This window comes from Poecilia formosa, unplaced genomic scaffold (assembly GCF_000485575.1).
Source record: "Poecilia formosa unplaced genomic scaffold, Poecilia_formosa-5.1.2 Scaffold11, whole genome shotgun sequence".
Taxonomy (NCBI): Eukaryota; Metazoa; Chordata; class Actinopteri; order Cyprinodontiformes; family Poeciliidae; genus Poecilia; species Poecilia formosa.
In genome coordinates, this window is record NW_006799950.1 from 1062822 (window position 1) to 1089165 (window position 26344).

At 40.4% G+C, this 26344-nt stretch overlaps 1 protein-coding gene across 1 annotated transcript in view; it reads left to right on the top strand.

Moving 5' to 3' along the window:
- Nucleotides 1–9: 9 nt before the first annotated feature.
- xylt1 (xylosyltransferase I) overlaps nt 10–26344 on the top strand; it is a 103327-nt gene continuing 76992 nt past the window's right edge. The window contains exon 1 of the mRNA XM_007543397.2: nt 10–884. Within this exon, the coding sequence (XP_007543459.1) occupies nt 576–884 (309 nt within the window). The 5' untranslated portion in view covers nt 10–575. The remainder of the gene's footprint in view (nt 885–26344) is intronic.

Consider the following 26344-nt stretch of genomic DNA (forward strand, 5'->3'; position numbering starts at 1 on the left):
TATATATATATATATATATACACATGCAGTTGAGCCCCAATAGAAAGTTGACTGATATGAATTGGTAAAGCTGCCCAAGGCAACATAATAAGGCTAGGAACCCCACAGTCAATGCCCCTGTTGACATCAGTTAACTTGTCTGTCAAGAAGCCCTACAGGCCCAGTAATTCTGCAATTTTCTGCCATCTAATAACGCAAAGTGAACATTTCCATATTTGCAATTACCTGGACGTATTTGATATTATCCAAATTCTTCTTTTGGTAGATTAAAACGTGGACTAATTTCCGTCTCACGGAGATTGAACTGGAAGTGGACTCCGAGCGCCTGGAGCATCACTTCTGTCGGCTTTCACCACACGGTGGCCCCCCTGTCTCTCCTTCCCGACGCTCCTCCTCGCCTCCACCGCCACCATAAAGCTCAGCCTCCCTCCACCAACACCACCACCAACTCCTCCTCCTCCTCCTCCTCCTCCGCTGCCTCCCTCAGTACTTCCACTCTTCTCATCCCGTCTCCCCTGCTCGCTCGCTCAGAGCCACAGGCGCTCCTCCAGCTCTGTGCAGCGCGGCGTGCGAACATGGTCGGCGGCTCCTGTGCTCGCAAGCTGGCCCGTCGGTCTCGGTCCGCCCTGATCGCAGCCCTCACCGTGCTGCTGGTGCAGACCCTCATTGTGTGGAACTTCAGCTCCCTCGACTCCGGCGAAGAGCGAGAAAACGCAGGCTCCAGCGTGCGAGAGAAGAGGGACCGGGTGGCGGGCAGCAGAGCCGCCGGCAGCGAGTATCTCCAGCGCGGAGTCCAGCAGCAGCGGCAGCCCGGGCGGCAGCAGCAGCAGCAGCAGCATCTTCCTCCGCCGGGGAGGGGGACGTCTCGTCACATACAGCAGCCGGTAAGACAGCAGCGCTGTGACCGTGTGGTCGCATCTTATGCTCGGTGTAAAGGACCTCATCGGGGGGAAAGATGTAGCGGTTGGTTGGCTGGGTGAAACATCTTCTGCTTAGATCCCTGTTTTTTTGTTTGTTTTTTTTTGTTTTTTTTGTTGTTGTTTTTTAGACAAACGCTCTGCAGGGCCTCTGAATGAATTTTTGATCGTTGTCGGGCTCCTCTGGAAGGGAATGATTGTCCCTTCCAGTGCGTCTGTAGAATGAACGCCAGACTTCCTTTCTTCATATAGGAAAAAAAGAAAAGAAATGCCAAAGCAGAGTGAAATCAGTTCACTCCAGGGCAGTGTGGTTGCAGGGAAGGGCGAAAAGGGGAGAGAGAGAAAAAAATCCTTTCACAAGATAGCAGCTGTGAAGATGCCTGGACAGCAGAGCCACTGTCTGGGGTTGTAGTCTATACCTGTCAGGGTCTATTTGGTATTTCAAGTCAACAGTTTATGCACAGCTCAGCAGCACTGTCTGGCCAATGCCAAACTGAAACATAACCTAATTTGCAGGGTTGGTTTTGATGAGAGCAGAGGAATTAGAGTCGTCAAATTAAATATGAGGACAGATCTTCATACATATGAACAAATCAGCTAATATCGCAGTTTCTGCTGGGTATTAAAAGAAATCTTACAGTTCCATTCAGTCCATTGACTTTTGCTTGCTTGTTTTTACATTTCCCAACAAGTTGTGTTGTGGAAAACTGCATAAACATGGGCCGAGTTTGGCTATTTTGGATGAAATTGTTGTTTTTTTTCTTTAAGTCTTTCATATCCTTTGAACACGAAACTGAGCAGTCTGTGTCCTTTCAATTTTGTTGGGTCCTATGACTCATACTCATAATGCTGTTTATTCCTCTTTCTTTGCAAGTTAATGTCTGTTTTATTTGCATATTTGAGATAAGTTAAATAACTCTACTTCTGCTGGCGACTGCAGTCCTCAAAGGTGGAGCTAAAAATGAAGGGAACCCAGAGGGTTAAAAGTCTCCGTTACCTCCGGATTTCCCATACTAGGTCTTAAATTTGATCAAGTAATGTGTTGAATATGGATTATTCATTTATTGCTTCATAGTTCATCTGTTTTTTTTTAACAATAAATCAGTTTTTGCTAAAGCTGGTTTGTTGGATGTTGCCCCTCACTGCTTGCTGCTTGTCTGTGCAATCAAGTCCAGAATATAAAGGAACTCGTTTCATTGAGCAAATTTAAATAAATGTTAAACATCACAGAGAACTAAATATCTGGATGCAAATATTTTTAACTGTATTGAACTGTTGCTTGTGTCACTGGTCTCATTTTAGTTCTGGGATATTCTTAGTGACATTTTGTAACGTCTAACCAATCTTATGAGTTTTTTAATTGCTTTTTAGTGCTGCCTTTATGTGCTGTCGTATTTGCCAGGGCAAGCTTTTAAAATGATATTTTAGGATTCAAAGGGCTTCCTTTGTTAAATAAGGGGAACAAAATTAAAACAGTTAAATGTTTTGGCAATCACTGTAGAAATGTTCTTTGTATCTCCACTATAAGAAGAAGAAGCTTATATTTAACTAGGTTTGGCTTCAAAACCTAGTAATTTCATTAGTTACTAAAACAATATGTAGCTGAATATTTAACTTGTTTAGACTATTTTGTAAGTTAAGCTATTAAATGAATGTGCTATTTCTTATAATTAATGACATTCTTAAGTATAAATAATACATGTCACAAAAGTGCTGAAAAGTTTCAAATTCAACTGACAAAATGTCACAGAAACCCTGTCATTCATTTTAATGTATCTGTTTTATTAGCATCTAATAACATTGCTTAATCACATTATTAAATCTTCACTTCCAGACTGAAAAATTAATTGTATTTAAGTGTCATGCACCTCTGGCGTTCAGGCCACACGACACGCCACGTACAAAACAAGATGGCCGCGTACAAATCCACAAAAACGGCGTTGCGTTTTTCAACTCAACCAGGGCACAGCGCTCGCTTTCTCTCCCAGGCTTTTCAGACAAAAACAAGAAATGAAAAAAGGTTCCTGTCGTGCATCAGACTTAATGTAGCATCCTCGAATAACCAAAATACACCTTCATGGCCTCTACTTGCACATTCAAATGGATAAAAACTTAACTCATAACACGGGGGACAGCAAAGAACCAAGTGATACTGGTGACAGGATCACTTGAGGCACCAGAGAGGCGAAGGCTGGCCAGTGTGGTCTGAGCCGACAGCCGAGCTGCTGCAGATCGGGTTACTGATGAAGTTAATGCTGGTTCAGATTAAAAGCAGTCAGATAACAAAGTGCATCGCAGTGTGTTGTGTATGGCATTACGTAGTGGTGCGGATTTATCTGATACACCAGTCTTCTCCTCATTCGGATCTTGAGGGAAATTAGGAGAAATTACAGCACATTAGGGTGTTGTTATGATGCGCTGCACTGAATTACTGGGCTGCACATGAATTACATAACAGCAACTCCAGATTAGTCACGTTGGAACCTTTTCGTGCTGCGTCCACACTAACTTATCCAGTTGTGTGTCATTGTTGAAACGCCTCCTTTTCTTTTCTCGGCGCTTTGGTCATCCGCTGCTGCTCATCTGTTTCAGAACGTCAAATCGTCAAACCTCTTTGTGATTGAGAGAAACCAATCAGACTTTGCCATTACAATATCAGTCTCTTTCAGATGTGATGTACCGATTCCAGTCATTAATTCTAGGAATTATATAAAAAAGGAAAACAAAAGTGCTTCATGTTCTTGGGTAAATATAGTAGCTTTGAATAGAACACAAATTGAAGGAATCCCAAGATTATAGAAGATGTATGCGTCAAATTACGTGCCCCTAACACTCACTAAAAATTATCTTTTGGCTTTGATGCATTTAACGATTAGGAAAAAAATACTGTAGAGATGCTACGATCAGACTTTTCCTACATGACACCAATTATAGGTTTTGGTGGAGATTTGATTTGACCTATTGATTCTGTATAAGGAGTATACCACATCAGAGGCGAGAAAAATGTGATGGAGGATCTTCAACAGAGGTAATAACTTTTTAATCCACCAGAAAACAATGCCTGCAGGACATATTACATAACATATTGTATTGAAGAACAATCTGAGATGTGATGAATTTAAAAAACAGGAAGTACAATTTTGAGATGCACCAGTCAGGCTTTCCCTGGTTGATACCGAGTTCGGGCTTTCTTTGAGAACTTACCAGCTGTTTCCAATAATGACAGATACAGAACTTATTTTTCCACCTGTAATACAAACATGAGGAAAATAAATGTACTGCAGGTTCCTAAATTGAAGTAGCAGTTTAGAATCCAGCATAAACCCAAAAAACGAAGGATTGCTATTTATGAATCATCTCTAACTTTTATCCATTTCTTCTTAAAGTCAAAAACGTGAATCATAATGCAGGTTTTTGGTTGATGCATCGATAGATCAAAAATTGTGAAAGTGCTTCTCCTAGCTTTTATTTAACAATAACAATAATCAGTATTTTCAAGATTTGATAGGACAATCTAGAGAAAATTGGCCGTTTGACTCTGGCAATCGATTAATTTATCTCCAATGCAATTTTAATATGTCACTCTTCAACAACTCACGGACAATCCAGGAAAAATTGACAGACTGATTGGTTCATTTCTTAAGAATTTCGATTGTAAAGTCTGTACCTGCTGATCTCTTAACAGAGGTGGTCAACAGGAAGTTAGGTGATGTTGATTTCTGACTGATTCATTGGAACATCTCTAAAAAAAGAATTAAAATTTCCACAGAACCTAACCCTCCAGATTAGACAACTCCAGCCTCTGGCTCTTTCTCTCTACCGTATAGTTCTGTAACCTCCAGATTGGACATGCACATACTTTCTCCTACCTAATCACCTTGTTTTCATTCCCTCTTAGTTATGAGAAGCATGCATGTCTGAGTGCATCTCTGTGAGTTGGCAAGGCCGCCTCGCCTTGTGTAAGACTGCCGCATGAGTGCCAGCCGATGCTATATGAGGCAGTGCGTCTGAGGAAAGTTCGAGCAGCAATTCGATCCAGAACAGAACGAGCCAGGAGCTAGACTTTGACAAAAGGCAGCATTTCTACATGATAACTGGTGTTACATGGGAAAATTATGCAGATCTTCAGATATGTCATCCCAGCAGGCAGAAGCCACAGCTGTCATTAGAGCATATTTCTTGTTTTTTTTTGTTTTTTTTTTCGTTTTTTTTTGTGGTTTTTAGGGAGCTACTCCTTGAAGAGTGTGCAGAGTTTGTGTTTTCACACAGGCTTTGACTACCTGTTGAGCATTTATCATCCCGTAAAAGTTCCATATTTATTAATTAGCCTGTCGTCTTTATTCTCACATCGATTTATTACAAGAGTTAATGTCACAATTGTTATTAATAGGCTTGTAAGGGTGTGTGTGAAGAAGGAGAAACATGCCCTCGGCAGCAGATTGAGGAAAAGCCATGAAAGTCTACACATCTGGCCATCAGCATTTTCTTTCCATCTGTCCCATTACTCCACTCATATTCTGTCATGATCCCCATCTCCCAGGCGTAGCGGGAGTTCAGGCTCACTCCCGTTGTTAAGATTTCTCCTCTTAGTCATGGTAATACGTGCAACATTTCCCCTGATGTACATGTTTTCCATTGCATCAAGTTTTCCAAATGGTCTCCTATGGCAGTAAAGGCATCACCAGCCATCTGGTTCCCTGTGAATTTTATTCTTCTTTTTAACTGTTTCCACAGTATAATAATGGCACACGTCTGCCTTAACTGCGAGTGATTACAAGTTATGATATTAGGGCGTTTGTTCTCATGCCACAGCACACTTAGCCAGACACTTGTGAGGTGAAGGATTTGTCTCTGAGAAGAATGGCTCATTGACTGAATCCAGAGAAATACATGTAGATTTTTGTACCTTATTATTTATTGTTATTTTGTACCTTTTTAAGGTCATGCCATAATATCACAGAGGGATGTTTTGACTAGATCGCTCAAAAATGTTCATTTGTATATTTAATTTCCTACTTGCCTTATTGTGCTTGAGTTCAATAAAGCTCACAAGCTGATGGCAAGACATGAGCTGTTTCTTTTAGATCTTTTAACCTACTTCATGCTGTCAGACGGGTCTTAGTACATTTATTAATGGTCTGGCGCTAATCCGACCTGGGTGTGGAGACTCAACTCAACTTTCCAGAAACGTGGTAGATCACAAATAATCCCTCCTGATCGTATACTGTACTATGCTGTCTAGTTTTTTTGAATTAAGCTCTGCTTGCTCCTGTTCTACTATTTTAGGTCTGTGTGTTTAATCCTTCAGTAGCTTTTTCCAAGTGGCTACAAATGTCCGAATCAAGAGCAAAGGAGACGTCCTAAACTGTTTCTTTAAATCAAATAAATGTGACACACCAACACCAGGAACAAGTTGCCAGAGAAGAAATTGAGAAAAAAATATAAAAACCATCAATTTTTGAGAAAATGGTGATTTTCACTCGTTAAAGTCATGAAGAAATCTGCATGATGCCCACAGCTCACTGGCCTGGTAAAATCCAGCCCCTTGTCCTACTCTGTTTGCTTCGTCCAGAGGGTCTGGGCTCTTGGCTATTGAGAAACGATTGTTCCCTGGAGGCGTGGACTCTGTTCAAATTTTAAATGTTACTCAATCATTAGCTTTTGGCTGTGACGTGTGTCATGCGCCAGCTCGATGCAGTGAAGTTTACCGGATATTGCCTGAGCTGTAAACAACCATCTTCCACTGCAAAGTGAGCAGCCTCGAGCTGAAAGAGATGGCTGTTGATGTTAATTCAATACTTGAAAGCGTTGCTAACATGGACTGAACGGCTTCATTCACTTCCTCGGCTGCCATTGATAAAACTACAGGCAGACTATAATTCCAAAACAGTGAGGAAAATATCGTCGTTCACAACTTCTCCTCCTGTTCTTCTTGTTCTACCTGCAGAATCCAAGTGAATGGGAGAAAGCTCAGACTGTCTGTGAAGCATCCTCTTTTTTCCTGTTTTTACTTTTTCTTCTCTGTGCTTCCAACACTCTTTGACATCCTTGGCACTAATTTGCTTTAGAAAGAAAGAAAAATATAGATGCTAAATATTACGTTGGCACACATGTGCTTGGAATCTATTAGCACACTTATATTGTGATGATGACATTTAATTCATATCTGTTAGTGATAGTGATATTTGCTGCAGAAAAGAGATTGTATAATCAAGTAAGCTCCACTGTGAGAGGTGAACTTACTGAGCAGTTATATTCATCAGCCTATTCTGAAATATGAGTAAAATAGATTCATGGACAGACATTTTTAGGCAGCAAGTGACCTCAAAGACTGACAAAATTAACATTAATAGATTGATTGAAAGAACATAACATACAAGGATTATTGTTAGCTTTAATAATGCATGGTCTACATTTAATGCTTCAATCTCATGCAACCATTTATCCTCCAGCCGCATTCACAAAATGATTCATCCCAGTATGTCTATGATCACAGCACTGAGTCACGCTGACAAATGCATACACACCATGTTTCCACTAAGAAAATGATCATTTTGGCCTTCCATGGGTAAATCGCTTTGGTTTTACTGTGTGAAACCGTTCCACTGGAGTCCTTAAGTCTTTGGATTGTCATACAACAGTAGTACCATTTCCTGTTAATTTCAAATTACATGACATTAAGATGAGTCTCGTGTATGATATGCATAATCTACCTTATAAATATGTACAGTCATGTTATATTTCCCTTCATAGCAGCACCAGAAGTTAAAGACTTGATAACAAAAAATAGCCTGAGAGAAGGTCGAAAGGTTGTAGTATAAGCTCTTTGATCTCTGCTTCACAATCTGTCTACCGCTGGATGACAACTCCCAAGTGCACACACAGGTTTTCGTCTGTCCCATTGTTTCTCTGGATAAAGTAAAGGTGGGTCAGGGATGGTCTTTAATAGAAGCTGAAGAACATAATACTGCTCAAATGGAGGATAAAAATATTGAAATCTTGCCTCTTGCTAGAAATGAACTTAGGTTCAAGCACACTTTGGTAATGTCACAGTACAAAGAAGTCATACTTAGAACTTATTCTAAAGAATACCTGATGACGTTGTTGATGCTACGATTTTTCTTTTAAAGCATAGTTTTCCAAGTGAAAAAATCGGAAAATATAACCAGTAACAGTTTGAGATGATTTTTATTGAGTTAATTAGTGTCATGCCGATAACAAGTTGGTAATGCAACAACAGTTTAATATATAAAAGAAAAACCTCAGTGATGTATTCAGCAGCATACCCATTAGGGCAGTAGTGATGCACTAATCTCACGATTACTGTACTGTGATATTCTGCTCACAATACCATATATATCGCGATATTGAGCAAACGATACAATTCGTTTTTTGCTTGCAAAGTCCCTGTGAAATTGACAAAGAATGTTGAAGTTTCTACTGTTCGTCACAGTCCTGCAGATGATGGCGATGCAAGTACATAACGATGTGTTTGTTTTGTATTGTTGTTCGGCACGAACATAATCTGTCAACAAGCATTTGCTAATGCTGTGCTAAATGCTTTTCCTCTGTCTAACCTCGCCGATATGTTTTTAAAAAACAGGTTGCATTTGTGCAAAAAAACTGGCTTTGTGCTGAATTATTGTGCTTTTGTGTCTGCTTTGGGGTCAAGTATGTAAGGTTGTACTACTGTGTGTTTGTTTGTAGCCATTTTGAGGCGGTGCTAATGAAAACACTGAGTTAGGAGGGGTTGGCCAACAACTCATTTGCATAATCGTAGCCCTAAAACAGCGCATTTCTGAAGGAGCTCAAAACAAGCAAAACTGACCAGGTGATACCTCAATATCTGAGAATAATTTTGTGTATTAGATGTTATGAACATGTTTTGTACAACCCACAGACTTATCCCATAGCTTGTTCAAAGAAGCATGATATAGTGGACCTTTAATATTATGACCTTTTATTACTGACAATAATAAAATTGACTCTTATTTCTAAGATTTTCGGAGTGGAAATTGGCTTCATCCCAGATAAATCCAATTCAGGAAATTATTTAGTATGTATTATAATGAAATATTGAATATTTTGACCACAACCCAAAACATCCTAGAAAGTTTTCTTCTGGGTGGCTTAACCCGTTGATCTGATGTGGCATGACCCTCAGGGTAAAAAATAATTATCCAGCGTGGCTGAATTAAAACAATAAGAGTAGACACATTCCTCCACAGCAGCATAAAAGACTTTACAAATTATTATTAAGTATTTTTCGGAGTTGCTGCCACCAACCGCTGCACAACCAATTATTAGAATTGAAAAAAGTTTCCTTTTTCAAATACTGCCAGGTTGGTATGGACGGACTGAAAAGAAATCATTGCCATTTGAAAACTGTCTCCTGTATTTTCTCACGTTATCTTTGGCAATAAAATTAGTTTGATGATCTCGAACACTCACCTGTGATTGGAAAAGCAAAAGCAGAAGAAATGGTTTTTCAAGCAAATTCCATTGTTACTGTATTTTTGCACAAGTCTGATTTGATGCCATCTTTGCTAGAAGACGGTGCTTCTTTAGAGTCAATTGTAAATTTAAATAAATTGACATCTTATCTGTTTAAACAGACAGCATTAAACTTTGTTTGAGCGGCCTTATCTGCCTTTTTTGCCCAGCCAACAAAGGCTCTGTCGTTTGTGCACGCCCACTCTTCCACTGAGGCAGAGGAGGAATCTGAATCCTGCAAACAAAGCCTAATATTAGGCTAATCATCATTCGTCTCCATTCATTTGAGCAATTTGTTACTTCTCACTGACGGTGGCAGATCCAACCTGTGCAACGTATTTCGCTAAAGTGAAACAAAAGCCCGCCATTGTCTGGTGTGACATTTTTAATGGTGTCATTATTTAACGGCCGGCGTTTTCATTTATCATGAAAGGGCTTTCATTCACACTGTAATAAAGCTGCTTTTTTTTTTTTCCCCCCCATCTTCCCCACACGTCAAGTCCACTTCATTCTCACACTGCCATTCCTGGGGGTGCCGTTTGTTCCTGCTCCGCTGCATGCACCAGTCACTGTCAGCGCTGGGTTTCGTAATACATCAAAGCCACTCTCAGTGTGGTAATTGGCATTTAAATTGGCTCTCCCAAAAAGTAAATCGTTCAGACGTGAGCATGAGCCGTTCTGCTTTAAACAAACCTTTATACACACATGATTACGGTCTTGGAGAAAAAAAAAAAAGAAAAAAAAAAACCTCCCCAAGGAGACTGTGATTTAAAAACTCTTAATGGCCCAATCTTTACAACAATAACGTGTTATTCTGTAAAAATCCGCAATATGGAGAAAAGTAGAGTGCAGCCTGCCCATCCATCAAAAACGTATTGTGATTTTTGAACACAGCGAGCCTCGTTTTCAAGTGCCATTAGCCTGAGAGAGAGGTTGGGAACATATTCAGATCTAAAGGAAGAAGTGTGCACCTGAGAGACTTGAAAGAGACTCCCTGAAAACCTAGAATACTTTGATGCTGAAGTGTAATTTGTACACACGACACAGTCCTACGTGCCGCAACAGGAAAAACATTTTATCATTACCGTAATGCAAAACCCCTGTCATGTTACTTTGCTAAGCCGATGCCACTAATGTGAAAACTGTCAGCGTCGGTGTGGAATCCCGAGCGTGTGAAATGATGTGCAGAAGAGCGCAGACGGAGTATCCAAAGCAACTCAAAACACAACAAGCCACAGACTTCGCTGCTAAGCCCGTTGTGCAGCACAGGTGCTGAATGGACTCTTCAGTGCACCATGCATGCACGCCATCTGTTCACAGTGTCGGAAGAATCCATTCCCCCCCCCTCCCCCCCGTCTTCCTCTGTTTCTTTGCCGTCATTGTGTAATGAGACAACAGCCATTCAACAGGTGCCGAAAATACTACGCATGTCTTCGCAAACAGAAAACACAGGGGAGTGACTCACACGGTCCGGTCAATTATATTGACTCCCCGCCTGGGCGATGAGAGCGAAGCAAGTTCCATTACCATATTATGGTTAATAGGGCAAATGGATAACTGCAGCATCGAGTTAGGAGCAAAAACTGTGTGTCGAGGGTTTAGCGGCAGAGGGTGTGTGCAGTTATTCTGCCTGGATTAGCGTGGCCTGTGTTGCACATCACATGCGAGGAGGACTTCTGCTGGTCTTCTTGGTTTGAGGTTTTCTACGAACACGCAGTGGTCGCCACGGTCATATAGGAAGAAAAATAAGTAACCGTTTTAGCTTTAGTAGAAACTGTGGAAAATGTTGATTTTACAGGCTTTATGTCCAAATTGGAGAGTTATTGAAGTATTTTCTAAGTCTCTATAAATATGGAACAGGAACATGCAGTAAAGAAAGTTATTTTTGAGCTCAGTGTTTGTATGGAGTTACATAGTAGCCGGTGTTGTTCCCGTAGATTCTGCAGAAGACATTAAGGATCTTGTTGTCCATCTGTCTGTTGTTTGGCACATGTTCTCTCGGTTGCTGTTACATTTCTCTTGACTGCAGTTGAAAACATTTGAAAAATAAAAAACCCCAAACAAACAAACAGATGGATCAGTAAATCAACAGCTTCCTCATTTAACTTCTTCTTTATCGCTACAGGAATATTTTCCTCATTTACTGTGGAGAAAGATTCTGCCTTAATCATTTACCAAGACACTCAAGATGTGGAGCTGCACAATAGGTTGATTCATAGTTGTTGTTGCAAAATCAGTGCATGCAACAATGACTGCTTGAATGGAAAATTTGGTAGATCGTTATACTTCAAGTAACATTCATTTGCCTTCACATGCCAATGTATTTGGCCAAATGAGTGGGACTTTTATTCTCCCTTGATGCACAAACTGTTCAAAAATCCTATTGACATGAATCCCAAGTTTCATAGAATGGAAACATTGTAATGACGACAAGGAGAGGAGTCAAGAAATTGTTGCTGAACCAACCATCCTTCCCCCATTGTCTTCTGCTTTACCCAGGGTGAGGTCATAGAGGCAGCAGTCGAAACTGAGAAAACAGTTACATGGTTTGCTGATTTCTAAAACCCCACAAAGACAGGCACAGTATTCTGCAGGTAGAGCCTCATCCCCATTCCATCTTTTCTGGCTATGAACTATGACCTCAGACTAAAGAGGTCCTGACTCTAGTGACCGCTCTACAGGTCATTATGTGGCCTGACCCCTTTCTGGTGCTTATATGACCGAAGCAGGAAGTATTTTAGTTTTGCTTGTTCCTCTGTGCAGTTTGTGCACAGCAACATGCTCAAAAAAATGAATTTAGAAAACTATTTTTCCACAAATTTAGTGTAGATGGTTGTGGAAGAGCCCCGCATTCTCTTGCAAGAAGCATGTTTCTCCAATCAGGTCTTAACGGGGTTTTTTGTGCTTCAGTGAATCTGTGTGTGCTCCAACCTCAGCATGGCGCCTTTTCTATGGATGGTCTGTAAAAATCAAACATCGTAACTATGGTTGATTTCTGTCCTCTCAAATCTACTCCAGCGAAGCCCAACATTTAACACCAATTAGATCTGCATCCCTCTGTGAACAAACAGCCAATCCTCACATAATACCAGCGCAGCCATGTCTCCTGCCTCCTAGTTCCCCCCGCCCCCCTTCACCCCACACACACACACACACACACACACATCATCCGCAACCACTGTTGCAAATGGTTTCATTCTCCGATACATTATTAATGCATCATCCAGATGAATGAACCTATATTATACTCGGTGATGCCAATATTCTCGCAGGTAAGAGGCTTAGCAGGCAGCCCTGGAAGACACACACAGCCGAGATAGGAGGTGTAGTTGTTTGGGCTTTTGGTGGTGAAATAGAAATTTACATAAAGATCCATTACTTAGTGCAGAGCTAAATGGTGGCCCAAGAAATATTTGGAACATCGTACAAGGATTTTAAGATCCGTCACGTAGCTCCTTTTTTTATGGATGAGCTGGTAGGAGATTCTCACAGTGTGGAAAAACCTTAGCTAAAAATACAAGCATAACTGTTCACGGTATTAACAAAAAGATGCAGATATAAATATATGTAACACAATGTAATTGCCTTTATTTCCAAACAGCCGAAAAGTGTAGCAACCTTTTCTGAGCCAGCTAGCCAGCAGTGCAAGGAGAAACTTAACTCAATCACTTTCTCTGGGTCCTGACTGAAAGGACTATAAACCATAGGAATGATACGGGGGGAACTTTTCGAGATTCTGAAACCCTCGTGTATCTTGATTACGATGAGTGGCTCTTGTCTACTTCCTTACCTGCTAGCAGTTTCCGGATGATTCTTTCAAATAGAGCTCTGTTAGCAGATCAGGACTGTTACCATGAGAACGTCTCTCTCTTGCTCCATTTCTCTCTCTCTCTCTCTCTTGCTCTATTTCTTATTAATGGAGTCCCACCATTTGCAGAGAGAGTTTTTGTTTGATAAATACAGCTTATTTCCAAATGTATAACACAAGATCAAAAATATATATATATATATATATATATTTTAATATTTTGTATTATCTTGTACACACTTATGAGGAAAAGTGCTGACTTGACAGTTGTTCAGCAAACACTCACCAACTAAGACACAAAAGCTGTTTGAAGAATTTCAATGGAAAGTTATTTGGAAGGTAAAACGTGGTAGAAAGAAATGCGCAAGTTGAGATGACAACATTGTTATACCTCCGTTACTCATCAGCTCACACTGTTTTGACAGCAAAGGGAACAACTGTTGTGTTTCTGTTTTTGTAAGTAATGTAATACTGTGAAATCATTGTATTTTATTTTATTTTTTTTTTACCAAAGGTTTTCATATTGTAATAATCTCCCATACCCAATCTAACCACAAAATTAAATTACGTTTCAAGACCAAGTTTCCAATAGCTGTAATTTATGCTTTTAAAAATAGACTTTCACTTTGTAATTATGCCCCGGAAAATGTAGGATTAAACTCGTTTATTTCAGAAAATGAGCTATTTGAATGAAGTGATTTCACGGGAGCATAAAACATGAGAATTATGGCAACTAAAACACAGCATGACTCTTAACTTTCGCTCGTGCGACACAATTAAAACCAATCCGCTGTTACAGTGCTGCTTCTTACTTATTCTGTGGCAAAGTACAGATTATTTAGGAGAGGATCTGGCAGTTTTCCGGTAATGGCACATAAAATGTAAGTGAATTTTCCCTTCATGGTGTTGTTTGTCAAGTTTGATGTGATGAGAGGCTGCGGGTAATGTTGCTAGAAGTGACAGCCACATATCCGTTCTCTTGCTGTTTCTTCTTTTTTATTTTTTTTTTGCTTTTCTTTTAGCACTGATGACTTATAGTAAATCTAACGTCTCTGCTGTGTCCCCCGCAGCATTCCCCATGAATAGTTTTGTGCAGTAGGTCATTAGACAGCGTGGAGCGTGCTTGTCTTTCAGCTGTAATAGTCGCATGTCATTGGGGGGAAAGAGCTCGACTGCCCTCTCCTCTGAAATCTTTGCCTCATTCTGCTCCAGTGACAAGGCAACGTGCTGATTCACATGTACAATAGAGATGCACATGAACTTGTAATAATCACACCCACGCAGACTAATGACGCCGAGCACGGGCCGCTGCCTCGCTGCTCCTTTCTCGACACATCATACACTAATCTCGGTGCGTTACGTTGTCCTTAAGCGACGTGGAGGTGGGGGGGGGGGGCGTTGGTGGGCACCGTGGCAGGAAGTGAAAAGGCTACACGGCTCTGCGGCAAAGACACAGGCCGATGACATGTTGGCCGGGCAGAGATAGGAGCGATCCGGCCTGTCAGGGAAAGCTTTTGTCCTTCCAGTCCCGCGGAGCACAAGGAGAGGAACTGACAGCGGTGCTTTTCTTCCTCTCCCTTCTTCTCCCTTTTTTTTTTTCTCTCTCTCCTCATCGCCACTGGAGTCGAATACCAGAAACCCCAGAAGACTTGTCTCAGTGATTAGAGGGAGAAAGTGAGAGCAGAAGAAAAGGGAGAGAAAAAGAAATGGCGGAGAAAAGACAGAAACACACATGTACATATACGCAAGGCGGAAGAAAGCTGGAGGAAAAAGCGTTTGAGGGGGAGAAGAAAAGAAAAGATAAATGTCTCATCTTCCTTTCTGCAAATCCGATGTTGACTCAAATCCAGGCGTAATCCGGGGGGGTAGGGGGGGACCCGTTTTTGGTGTGAAGGCTTGTTAGCGTTGCTTGGGTATAGATATGACATTGAAGACTTTTTTTTTTTTCTGTGATCACACAGAGATTATGTTTCAAATTGTTTTTTTTTTTTTTTTTTTTTTAGATTTTTCGTGTCGGATCTTTGACTGTTAACAACCAGACGGTAGAAAAAAGGTGCAGAACCAGCAGGCAAGGCTCGGCGGTTCTAGCTTCACCCATTAGGACACACAAACGTTACTTCTTGAAGGGTTTGGACAGAATCTCAGTTCTTTTGTGGACCTCGGTTCTTACACGGCCTGGAAACGTCTGGAATGTTTTCCAGGTCTGGAAGTATGAGAACGTAGGAGTACACGGATAATTTTTGCATTTCAGACTTTATTCCCTGTTCAACTCTTTAAATGTTGTCCTTCCTTTCGCCCTTTACTCCCTCCTTCCTTGCCCTCTAACTTTCATCTCTTCTTTCTCACTTACCACGTTTTGTTCTCTTCTTTCTTGTCTCTTTCCTTTTATGTATCTTCCATACTTTCTTTTCTTGTGGTCTTCTTTCCTTTCATTCCTTGTGTCCTGCCTAGATCCCATCCACCCTTTTGTTTGTTTCTTGTGGCTCTCCTTCATTTCCTGTCTTGTGTTTTAGTTCTTTCCTATTGGCCTCCTACCTCACTTGTTTCCTTGCCTCCTTCCTCCCCTCCTCTTATGTGTTCTTCAGTACAGTATTTGACTAGAACAGTCTAAGTTTGAATGCTGTGAGTGAGAATTGTTCTCAGGATCTTGAGTCTAAAAGGTCAGACCAAAGGTGTATTGTATTTTGTAAGTTGTAGATAATGTGCTGTATTAAAGATCATCATCAGGGTTACTTGTCGACACGATGAGTCAGTTTTCTTGTTTAGCTTCTATGCTGTCATACCAGTTTATAAGCACAGTGGTCCTATTGTCTCTGAACCAGCTTTGGAATGGCCTTTGCTTCACAACCCTCTCAAGGCTTCAATTATATTATTATGTGCACTTTTTCCTCCCACCAAATGTTCCAGCAATGTGTCTTAGTTGCAGCAGTCTACAAACAATCAGCTTCTTTGCCTGCCATGCTTGTTAAGGGTGTCAGTGAAAATACAGTTCTCATTTGCTGTAAGCCATAATCATCCAAACTAACATAAACATGTTTGACTGCGTTTGCTAAAGTCTGTGCAATACGTGAGTTTCACTTTTTGAATTGAACTGCTGAATAGAATGAACTTTTCAACGACATTCAAACTTATTGAGATGCAATTTCATAGCATTAAGAGAGTCTTAGCATAATATTTATACATGTATCTGAACACACACACACACACACACACACACACACACACACACGCACACACACACACACACACACACACACACACTCTCCAGCAAGCTCTTCAGCATCCTTCTCCCCTGAAGAAACACCCACAGAATAGCTAAAATAATAAAATATTCTGCTTCCTGAATCAGAAAAGCACTCACAGACCCTTCATGAACACTCTCACGTACGTGCCAGCACACACACGCACACGCACGCACACACACACACAAAGATCTCAATCATCCTCTTCCTCCTCTCTCGGCTCATGCATAACGTCTCTGCTCACCACCTGAATAGCTGCTCTTCAGTATTCATGTTAGGACAAGTCGGAAAGCTCGCTCTCATTACGGAGCAGGTGTTTTTTCTCCATCAGTGGTGCATTTACATCCCGGCTGTTCTTTCCCGACTGCCGACAGCTCCGAGACAGAGTGAGAGAGAGAGAGAGAGAGAGAGAGAGAGAGAGAGAGAGCTCATGTGGTCTTAATGCCGGCATTAACGTTGGCATGTTTGTACACCTTGACTACTTCCTCTCCTTTATCATCCGCTTTGCCCCCCCTCCCCCTCGTCTTCCTCTACCTCCTTGAGTATCTCACCGCGCCGCTGAGGCGTTCATCGGCCCTCCAGACGCCGCGGGCCCTCCAAATCAGACTCGATGAGAAGCCCCACAGAGGCCCGTCGCAGCCGGGAAGAAATTGCGGTGTAATTGAGCTGCGTGATAATAATACGTTCTTCCCTCTGATTTCCTAACAGCGGCGAATCATCAACACCATCATCATCGTGCCATCACATCATCACTTCCACGCTGCTGCTGCCGCCGCCACCATCGGAGCTGACCTGCTCTTTCGCTTCAGTCTCTCGCTTTCTCGTCAATTGCTTTTACTGCACCTTCTTTATTTCTATTTCTGCTCCCCTGCTCTTCCCTCACTCTGCGCTCAGACCCGTTCAGCCAAATATCTTTCCAGTTTCTGTCTCGTGGCATCGGGTGGCACGCCTCCGAGGTGCAGGCTGCAAAAATTACGATGTTTGGAGTAGCTGGTTGTTGTGCGAGGAGAGAATTGACAAGAAGAGAACATAATTAGGATGTGTATTTTCTTTTTTCTTTTTTTCCACTGAGATACCAAAGTTGTTTCTGGCCGTTTTTCTCTTTTGAGTTTTGTTTGTTTGAAAGGTCCAAGGTGGTGAAAATGCAAAGCTCAGAGCGTCATGCCTTCTACAAGAAAGCTCTGAGCTGTTTGGAGCGAGTCGTCGCCCTGGCTCTCTGCATAACGACTTCACAATTTCCGATGCATTTTCAAAATCGCTGCCCATTTGCTACTTTGGGGAGAAGGACTTGCAGACGTCTCAGGTCAGACCTCTGGCTTAGTCAGCAAGCCAATCCGTGAGCCGGAGGGTCCTGGTGGCTGGTGTGGGCTGCACATATTTTCTCTTGTGCAATATCAGTAGTCCATCTAAATATCCTTGTGGAAAAAAAAAATGTGGTGAGAACAAAAAGTAATGTAGCTGAACTGTTGCGTTTCTGTTTACTGGAAAATTGTTTTCCTGTAGTTTAGACGTAGCTTTTGTTGCTAGCGTTACTCAGCGTTGACGACCGCGCTGTGCTGCTATTTGCAAAAGCATTGAAAACCCTGCATTATATTTTCGACACAACCACAAATACCAATGTGTTTAATTAAGATTTTAGAATAGAGTAGGACAGAATTCAACTTTATTGTCATCGCAGTTTGCATCCATCCAGATGTGCTTAACAAGAAAATGAAAAATTTTAACTGACGGATCAACACAGAGTGTTGCACGATTGTAAAGGCAGACGAATACTAAATATTTTTGTCTAAATTTATCCAATAAAAATATGAAAAGTGTGGTGTGCATTTTTATTCACACTTTGTAAAACCACTTTTAAATACTCCAGACTGCCTTGTTTTGCACCCTCAAATATGCTAAATGTTTGCCTGTATTTAGCTCCATCCATTTTTGGTTTATCAGATAAAATCCTAATAGAACACACTGAAATTTTCTCGTTCTAACACAGCAGAGTATTAAAACCCTCAGTAGGTGTGAATACTCATGTGTATTGCATCCATCCATGCTACAGTCGGGTAGGTAGGTAAAAACCCAACAAGATTTTTTTTCCCCCTGTTTAAATAGTAAAAGAAACACTATGTTTCACAGGTGACAAAGTGCTGGAAATGTGTCATTTTGAGAAGCGGAGTTTTAAGAAAAAGGAACTTCATCAATCGATTCGAAGGGAAAGCATGATTAAAATATTGTCTGTTTATAAAAAAGCAGCTAAGCCTGCTCTAGTGGACCTCGGAAGGAAAATTGTGCCTTTAAGATTCACATGATGTGAGCTTTTTAAGACATTGCTGGTTCATGAGTCGCTGCTGTGTGTCTCCATTTGTTTGGTGCAAACCTTCAAACCAGAACCTCTTATCTCCTGTCCCTGGATTAGAACGAGTTTGAATTCACTTTGTATAAAGTCTCCCTCTATAAAGACACCTGAGCTAAAAATATTCCGACATACCTGCATTCTCACATACAAGTGGCTCTTTTTTTTAATAAAGCATAAAGGCCTCTTTGATGGCCCTTTTGGCATGCCCAAGCTGTTTGCTTAAGATAATGGAGAATCCTTCTGTATCTGAACGGGGAGCAGTTACACTGCATCAGAGCTGCTTCTGAATGTTGCAGACAGAAAGGGTTAATCAGAGCAACAAAAGCTGACCTGAAAAGATAAGTCGGTGGAAGTCGGGGGGCCTGTGGCGTTGCAGTTTAGATTCTGGGGAGCATTTGTGTGCGTCTGTGAGCAGTAGGAGAGTTTACACACGGCTCAGAGTACTTTAACCATTCTCATGAGAATTGCCTTTCCATAGCAGAGAACCATTAAGAAAATCATTGGCGGCTTATTAGTGTCAGCACTCTACTACTGTTTGTGTGTGTAAGCTCAAACAAAGAACAATGCTGCTCTTTTTTTGTTTTTTTCCCCTCCCTCCTCTCCCTTCCAAGTGGCCAGACGACATTTTGCAGGAGCTAAAGGTTAGAGCTTTTCTTGACTTGTTCCTTTGTCCTCGAACTGCAGCAGGGGGGAAATCGGTTTGTGCCAGTATATACATATACGCACATATGTCTTTTTTTTTTTATTCAACTCATTTCACTTGGTGTTCAGATTTATTTTTATGGAAGTTTAAGTTCCGTTTTTATGTAGCGTTCGTGTTTTGGTGAACTCGTCTCAACAAAGTTGTGAATTTGAGTAAACGGACGAGATATGTTTGCTGAACAAATGTATTAAGCAACTCTTTTAATCTTTTTTTTCTCAAAATATCTTTCTCTTTCTCACATGCTGTTTTTATTTGAATTATGTAAAGCACTTTGAAATGCCTTGCTGCTGAAATGTGCTATACAAATAAAATTTGATTGATTGGTTGATTGATTGATTGATTGATTGATTGATTGATTGATTGATTTGAGGTTAAAAAGAAAATTTTCAGGCCTGAAAAAAAAAAAGAAAAATCATGCTGCAGAGATGTACTGATCAGAGTTTTGTGGCTGAATAAAATGTCAATTTTATATTATTCCAGTGTCCCACTATTTATGTTACAGATTATATTCTTTTAAAATAAAGTCAGAGGGATTTTGAGTTAATATTTTAAACTCTTTAGCATATTTTATTTGCAATTAGTATGGGAAACAGCAGTTTCTTACCTTAATTCAGATTTTAATTCTGCCGATTTCCATATCAGACGTTTAACACTTGAAAGGATAAAACAGAGCATCTTTTATCTACTTTGTTCAGCCTCCGTGTTATCGATAAAAGCTTTCATCTATCACCTCAGAGGACGATTAGCATGTTGTGAAAAAACTACAGTCCTTTTTTTTTTACAGTCAGGAAAAAAACTGACACATTTCAAAGTTTTTGACTTGTAAATGTGTAGCAGTTTTGTAACTGTGAAGGAAAAGTCTTCCTAAAACTCTGCCTGCAACTTTTGAAAGCATGTGCTGGAAAAGACTTTTGTGTGACCAGTGAAATTTTCTGTGGCAGCAGTCAAGTCTAATCTGAAGCAAAACCAGCATAAAAAAACAAGGCAGTGCAAAAGAAAATAAAAAGCCAGACTGGAGGGGAAAAAAAACAGAACAGCAGAGTTAATCTCTTAAAACCTTAAACAGAAACATAAAAAAAACACAGGGGTCTGTGTTATATTTCACTAACACGATGAAAATTTATGTAGAGACTATTCAATGATGGGCCGTTTTTTTGACAGATTTTTAGAAAATGATATCACATTTTTAAAGACATTAACACTCTGTGCTATGATCTCATAAAAATAAACTAACTTTGGAAACGTTATTTTAAGCAAAACCACAGATGATGATTTTGCTTAAAATCATCATCCGATTAACCAAACATGTTGTCGGAAAAAGCAACTTAATATTTTTCTTTAAGCACAGCAAAATTAATTAACGTGGGATTTAAATTAATATTTGACAAAAAATAACTACCGCTGTACTGCGGATCTGGAAGGCAAGCAGTTAAAACCGCTTGACGGGAACTAAATTAGAGACAAAAACATGACAGCAACTACATTTTCCGCTAGTTGGTAGCAAAATTAATGATTGTAATTGTATTTTTAAATACCTTACACGACACTAAATCATGCATTTCAACATAATGATGCACATGAAACTAAAAAAAAATTTTCATTTAATTGTTTTTTTTCCCTGTTTTTATTTGTGTTAATTTCGTATATTATTCTAAACTAATTTGCTTCAGAGAAAATAGAAAGCAACTTAGGTGGAATAAAACAGAATCGGATGCATTTAGGAAAAAAGGTCCAAAAGAGAAAAAAATTATTAATTAGCCTCCAGGTATCCCAGCTGCAAGCAGCAGAAACCTGCACTGCAGGAACGAGCTGCAGTTTTATGCACTTCTGAACCCGGTGCACAACATTTTTTTAATAATACTTAGAAAATGACATGGGGCGTACTCACCTCTGTGAGATGCTGCACATCAGCTTTTCACATTTTCACCATACGGTCCAAAGATATGGAGAGAAATGCAAACGTCACAAATGCCGAGGGAGAGATTTGGTCGAAGCAATTATAATTCCACCTCGGCATGTCTGCTTGCTTAGCACTCAAGTCTATTTGCCTAAAAGACACACATTCCTGCAATTTAACAGCAACAGAGGGAGTGTAATGAGTTGTTAACTGTTTGCCTCATGTGACTGTGTCGCTGTAAGGTGGAAGGAATTATCAAAGGAATGGGACTTTATTTTACCAGTTTTAAATCCAGTGGCAGGAAAGACAATTAATACAGAGGAAAGTTATTAAGTTTCTCTGAATTATTGTGCAAATTTTCCGTTCTTTCATGCTGGAATTTGGCTCAAACACTACAGTATTTAGGCTTTTGCTGAAATGCTTTTAGACAGAGATGCCTTTCGTTTGCTTGTAGGACCATTGATTTTCATGGTACAGTGAGGATGTGGCCCTCGGATTAAACAAAATCCAAGGACAGATGTGAGGGAGAGCATTTGGTTATCACTTTGTGAATATCTGTATCCCCTCTGTTTTCCATCCGTATGCTGAGCTAAACTCCCAGAAAGCGGCCGCTGCAGTGCACAGCCGTGAAGCGATATTGATCCGCTCATCTAATTCACAGCAAGACGGCACGCAAGCGTATTTATTCTAACAGTCCCGGCGTTTTGATCGCATTTTCGAACGTGACATTTTTGCCGAGATTAGGCAGATCTTATGACGGAATTTCATCATCATTTAGGTTTTCCAGCTTCCCTTTCAGTCAGCTCATCAGCTCAGGATAAACCCACTTTGGCGGCTACTCGAACGCAGCAGCTTTTAACGTTGGCAATTTCAGATGGGACTGACAAGAGATAGGTTATCTACCGCTACATCCAACGACCCCTTCGGCTTAGTCCTTATCAGCAGATGGAGTTTCTCATTCCCCCCCTCCATCAAGGGGAAAGTGGAGGTAAGCCTTAACTGCTAATGTTTGTTTGTTTGTCAGTGAGATTATGCAAATGGAAACAGACATTTCATCAATAAGCGAAGCGCAACCAAAAAGGACCGATCGGATCTCGGTGCAGATCTGAATCCCGCCTCACCTCGATTTGAGATTCGGGGGCTTTGGGTTTGGCAGATGACTGCTCTGTGCGAGTCCTTTGAGTTTCAGTGGAGCTGCAGATGTTAAAAGAGCTCATTATACAGAACACACCATCTGCTAATAGGGGATGCAGTTGAGAGCGCCGCGGCAAATAAATAGGTGCGCCTTGAGTGGAGACGGTTTGTGTTGACGTGAAATGATGCCGACATGTGCCACAGACGAAAATGTTAGCCAAGATCATTTTCTGCAGGTAAACATAAAAGCAACAACCTTAGAAGATCACCCTGGAGTCGCAAATCTAAGCTGTTTTTTTTTTTCTTGTCAACTTTTTGTACAATGTCATTTATAAAGCAAAAAAAAAAAAAATAGTTTCAAATCTGTTTTTTTTTTTTAAGATTATGTTTTCCTTCTACAACGGGAAGAAATACCTAATTGTGAGTCAAATGAACAGTTGAATATTACTGAAAAATATTAGCAATTAAAATACCACTTAGTCACTAGAATAGTCATTTCAACTATTTCTTCATACATGGAATATGAAAACTAAGCAACAGAGAAGAAAGATGTAGGAAAAACCACTGCAGAATGCACCGAATGTCATTCAAGGTAAATTTAAATATAGTATCAGTTAAAGTTATTGGGATCTAATCATCAAAAGTTGTGGATATACAGAAATGTGTAACTTTAAGTAATGTGTCATCTCATTTTAGTAGCAGTAGTAACGACTTATATCTTAGATAATTTCATATATTCAAGTTTTCTTCAAGTTCTTTAAATTTAATCATCTCAATATTAGACATCAAGGTCTTGGAAGTACTGAGGTTTTCATTATTTGGTTGTAAATTTGATTTAGTTTCGTCTTTTATCCGTCCTTTCAATAATTTATTTTTCCATTAAGTTTTTTTTTTTTTGAGAAATTAGCTTTTGGCTGACATTTGTTCTGTGGTTGTTTTATTTTAACTGAGGAACTTTGGTTTGTAAACAAATACGTTAGTAGCAGTTATAATGACATAACTTGTAATGACTGTAGTAATTACTATATTACTATAGTATATATTACTACAGTAAATGTATTACTGTACGTTTACTGTAAAGTGATACGTACAGATGATGCACAATAATTTATTGTGTTTTTAAGTCAACTATTTTAATAAATGTTCTTTAACATGCATTAATACACAAACTGGAAACCATTCAGCACCATCCGTAGCACTACCGCAGAAGCTAGCTACCACAATCTTCCTTATTTCTTTTACTGTTGGGGTCACAGCCAATCAGTGCCAAGCAAAACAAAAGGCACTCCTGGATCGGCTGGTTTGCAAACTCCAGCCAATAGAATGTCAAGTAATATTGAAGCTACATATCTCACATTTTCAAACTGCCTTTTCTTTTGAACTTTATTTTATTTTTTACATATTTTATACGAAAAGGTCTGTCAGTAGTCAGATTTTATGTAAATAAGAGTCATGTTTCATAAAAAATCCTCAAATTGATTAATCCACAAATACAGAAACGCGAAAAAGTGGGTGACCCCTGTAGAGACACTCCAATCAGATCTGAATGTAGATGTCTGTTAGGCAGCACCATTTAAAAAATACAAACCCAGCAATTGTTTTACCTGATTTGTAAACCTGTATTATATTCCATGCATTTTGTTTTGTTAGATTTTCCATAACAATGAAAGCGCTTTTCAGCTGAGACTGTATTGACGGCTGCAGCTCCCTCTCTGGATGGGAGTTCAGTGAAATTGCCACCATTAAAACTTAGATGAAGTCGAGATGGAAACACAGCGAGTGTTGGGTCTCAGAAATGCCTGACTGTCGGTAAGCACTGCAAACAAACTGTTTACATTTTTCGAGGCAAATTCTGCATCGTGATACATCACTAATGTTTAATAGATGAAGAGTGCATCACGCCTCTGGCTTTGCTCGTGTTTACCGTGTGTTTTTGAATGTGTACGCACCACTGAACATCAAAGGTCAGCGAAGGTGACGAATGCTTCTTCTCCCCGTGCGGACGTGCGCGCGCGTGCGCGCGACGCGTCGAGCTCCACATGTCGTCTCAGCCTGCAGCAGACCCGATGATTCAGAGGACACAGACTGCATTGCATTCACAGAGTCTGACCCTTTACTACAGCAGCTGTTACTATAATTCTGCAGCTGTGTGCTTGTTTATGTTGCTGTGTTCTAACACCACTAAACGCAGCTCAATATGTATATTTGTTGCGTTCTTGTCACTGCTCGTATCCCCTCTTAGAGAAGGATATGTGCATCTCCCTGCGTTTTGCATGGCGGTGTGCGGCTGTGTGTATTTAGCGCCTGCTGGCTCACCCCAGGCACTCTGTGCTCTTGCCAGTGCCCTGCTTTGACTCCCAGAGGCCGCAGAGCTTTTTTGCTTGGCTATGCTGACAAATTGATGCTGCCGGACTGGCTAACTGCTCCTTCTGTGGCTGGCGCTGCAGCAGCGCACTGTGAATACCAAGCGATGGCAACGGGCGCTTCCCTCTGCCTCTTTGTTTCCACACGCGCAAACAAACAAATGCGAGATCAGGGAGCAGACCCGTCTTTTAGCTGGGCTTCGCTTGAGGAAAAACCACCAAATCCAGCCTGAAATCTGGATCAAAAACCCTAATCCTCAGCTCTGGGGGATCTGATCTGAGTCACTGTGGGTATGGCTATCAGCCATTGCTTCCTTCCATATTTCCCATTGCCAGTTCTCCTCCTTCCCTCTTGTTTCTCTTCAGCTTATGGTCTATCAAATTTTGGGCAGCTGTGAAAAGGGAGAATGGTAGGTTCGTTTTTACCAGTAATGCTGCAGTCTGTGCATCTGCTGTGTCAAAACCATTAGCACAACAGGAGGTGTCTTTACTCTGGTGAAAAACACATGGTTTCCATATGTGCAACTGAGCATCAGCTTGATCTACATATTTGAATAGAAAGGGGTTTTACTTGGTAACATGATCAATAAGTCTTTCAACTGCGTAGACGGTGCAAGCAGTGAGTGTAAAGCAAAAGTGAAACAAGTTCGTGTCTAATATTCATGAGCGTATGTGACATTAGGTGGCATAATTTTTAAAAGTTTATCTCTATTGATTCTAAGTTTGTCAGAATACCAAAGCAATGTGGAAAAGAAAGCTTCTTAGAGACATAATGTTGGTAGATCATAACATTTCCTTTACCATGTATTCAAACTCACAAAGCATATCATATTTGTGTGCTTCAAAGTGTTGTAAGTTGATAGTTTGAAATGTGATATGTTTACTGCGAGGAAAAAAGATCAGATTTTTGAGTTTTGATTCCTCAGTGGTCTTCTAACTCTTAACTCAAAACATTTTCTGAGTTTAATGGGCATCCACTGGCTTAATACCTACATTTTAGTGACCAATAGATGCTAATGCTGAAGTTATGGGGTGCATTGTGAAAATGAAGGCGAAGAAAAAGGACCTTGTGTCGTAATTGCAGTCTACATTATACTATTTATTAAATAATTGAAAATGAATGCTTTCTTCTCATCCTGTGGCCCAAATACTCCTCTTTGCAGCACTTTGAATTGTGTTTGTTTTTGGTTAAGACAGAAAAAAAGAGTTGGTGACATTGAGACATTTTCCTTGCAGATTGTTGCTCATGAGAAAAAGCAGACATATTAATCTAGGCATCCTCAAGTTTCAAGAACTATTTTCCATCTGTTATATTTCCAGAAGAAGTGTGAATAGCTGGACAACTCAAATTACTGTTTGGCATAGAGTGCTTTTCTGTTCGGATGATTTTTTTGTGCTTCCTCAAAAAAGGCTTTTTTGGAGACTGCTGTTTATTAAGGC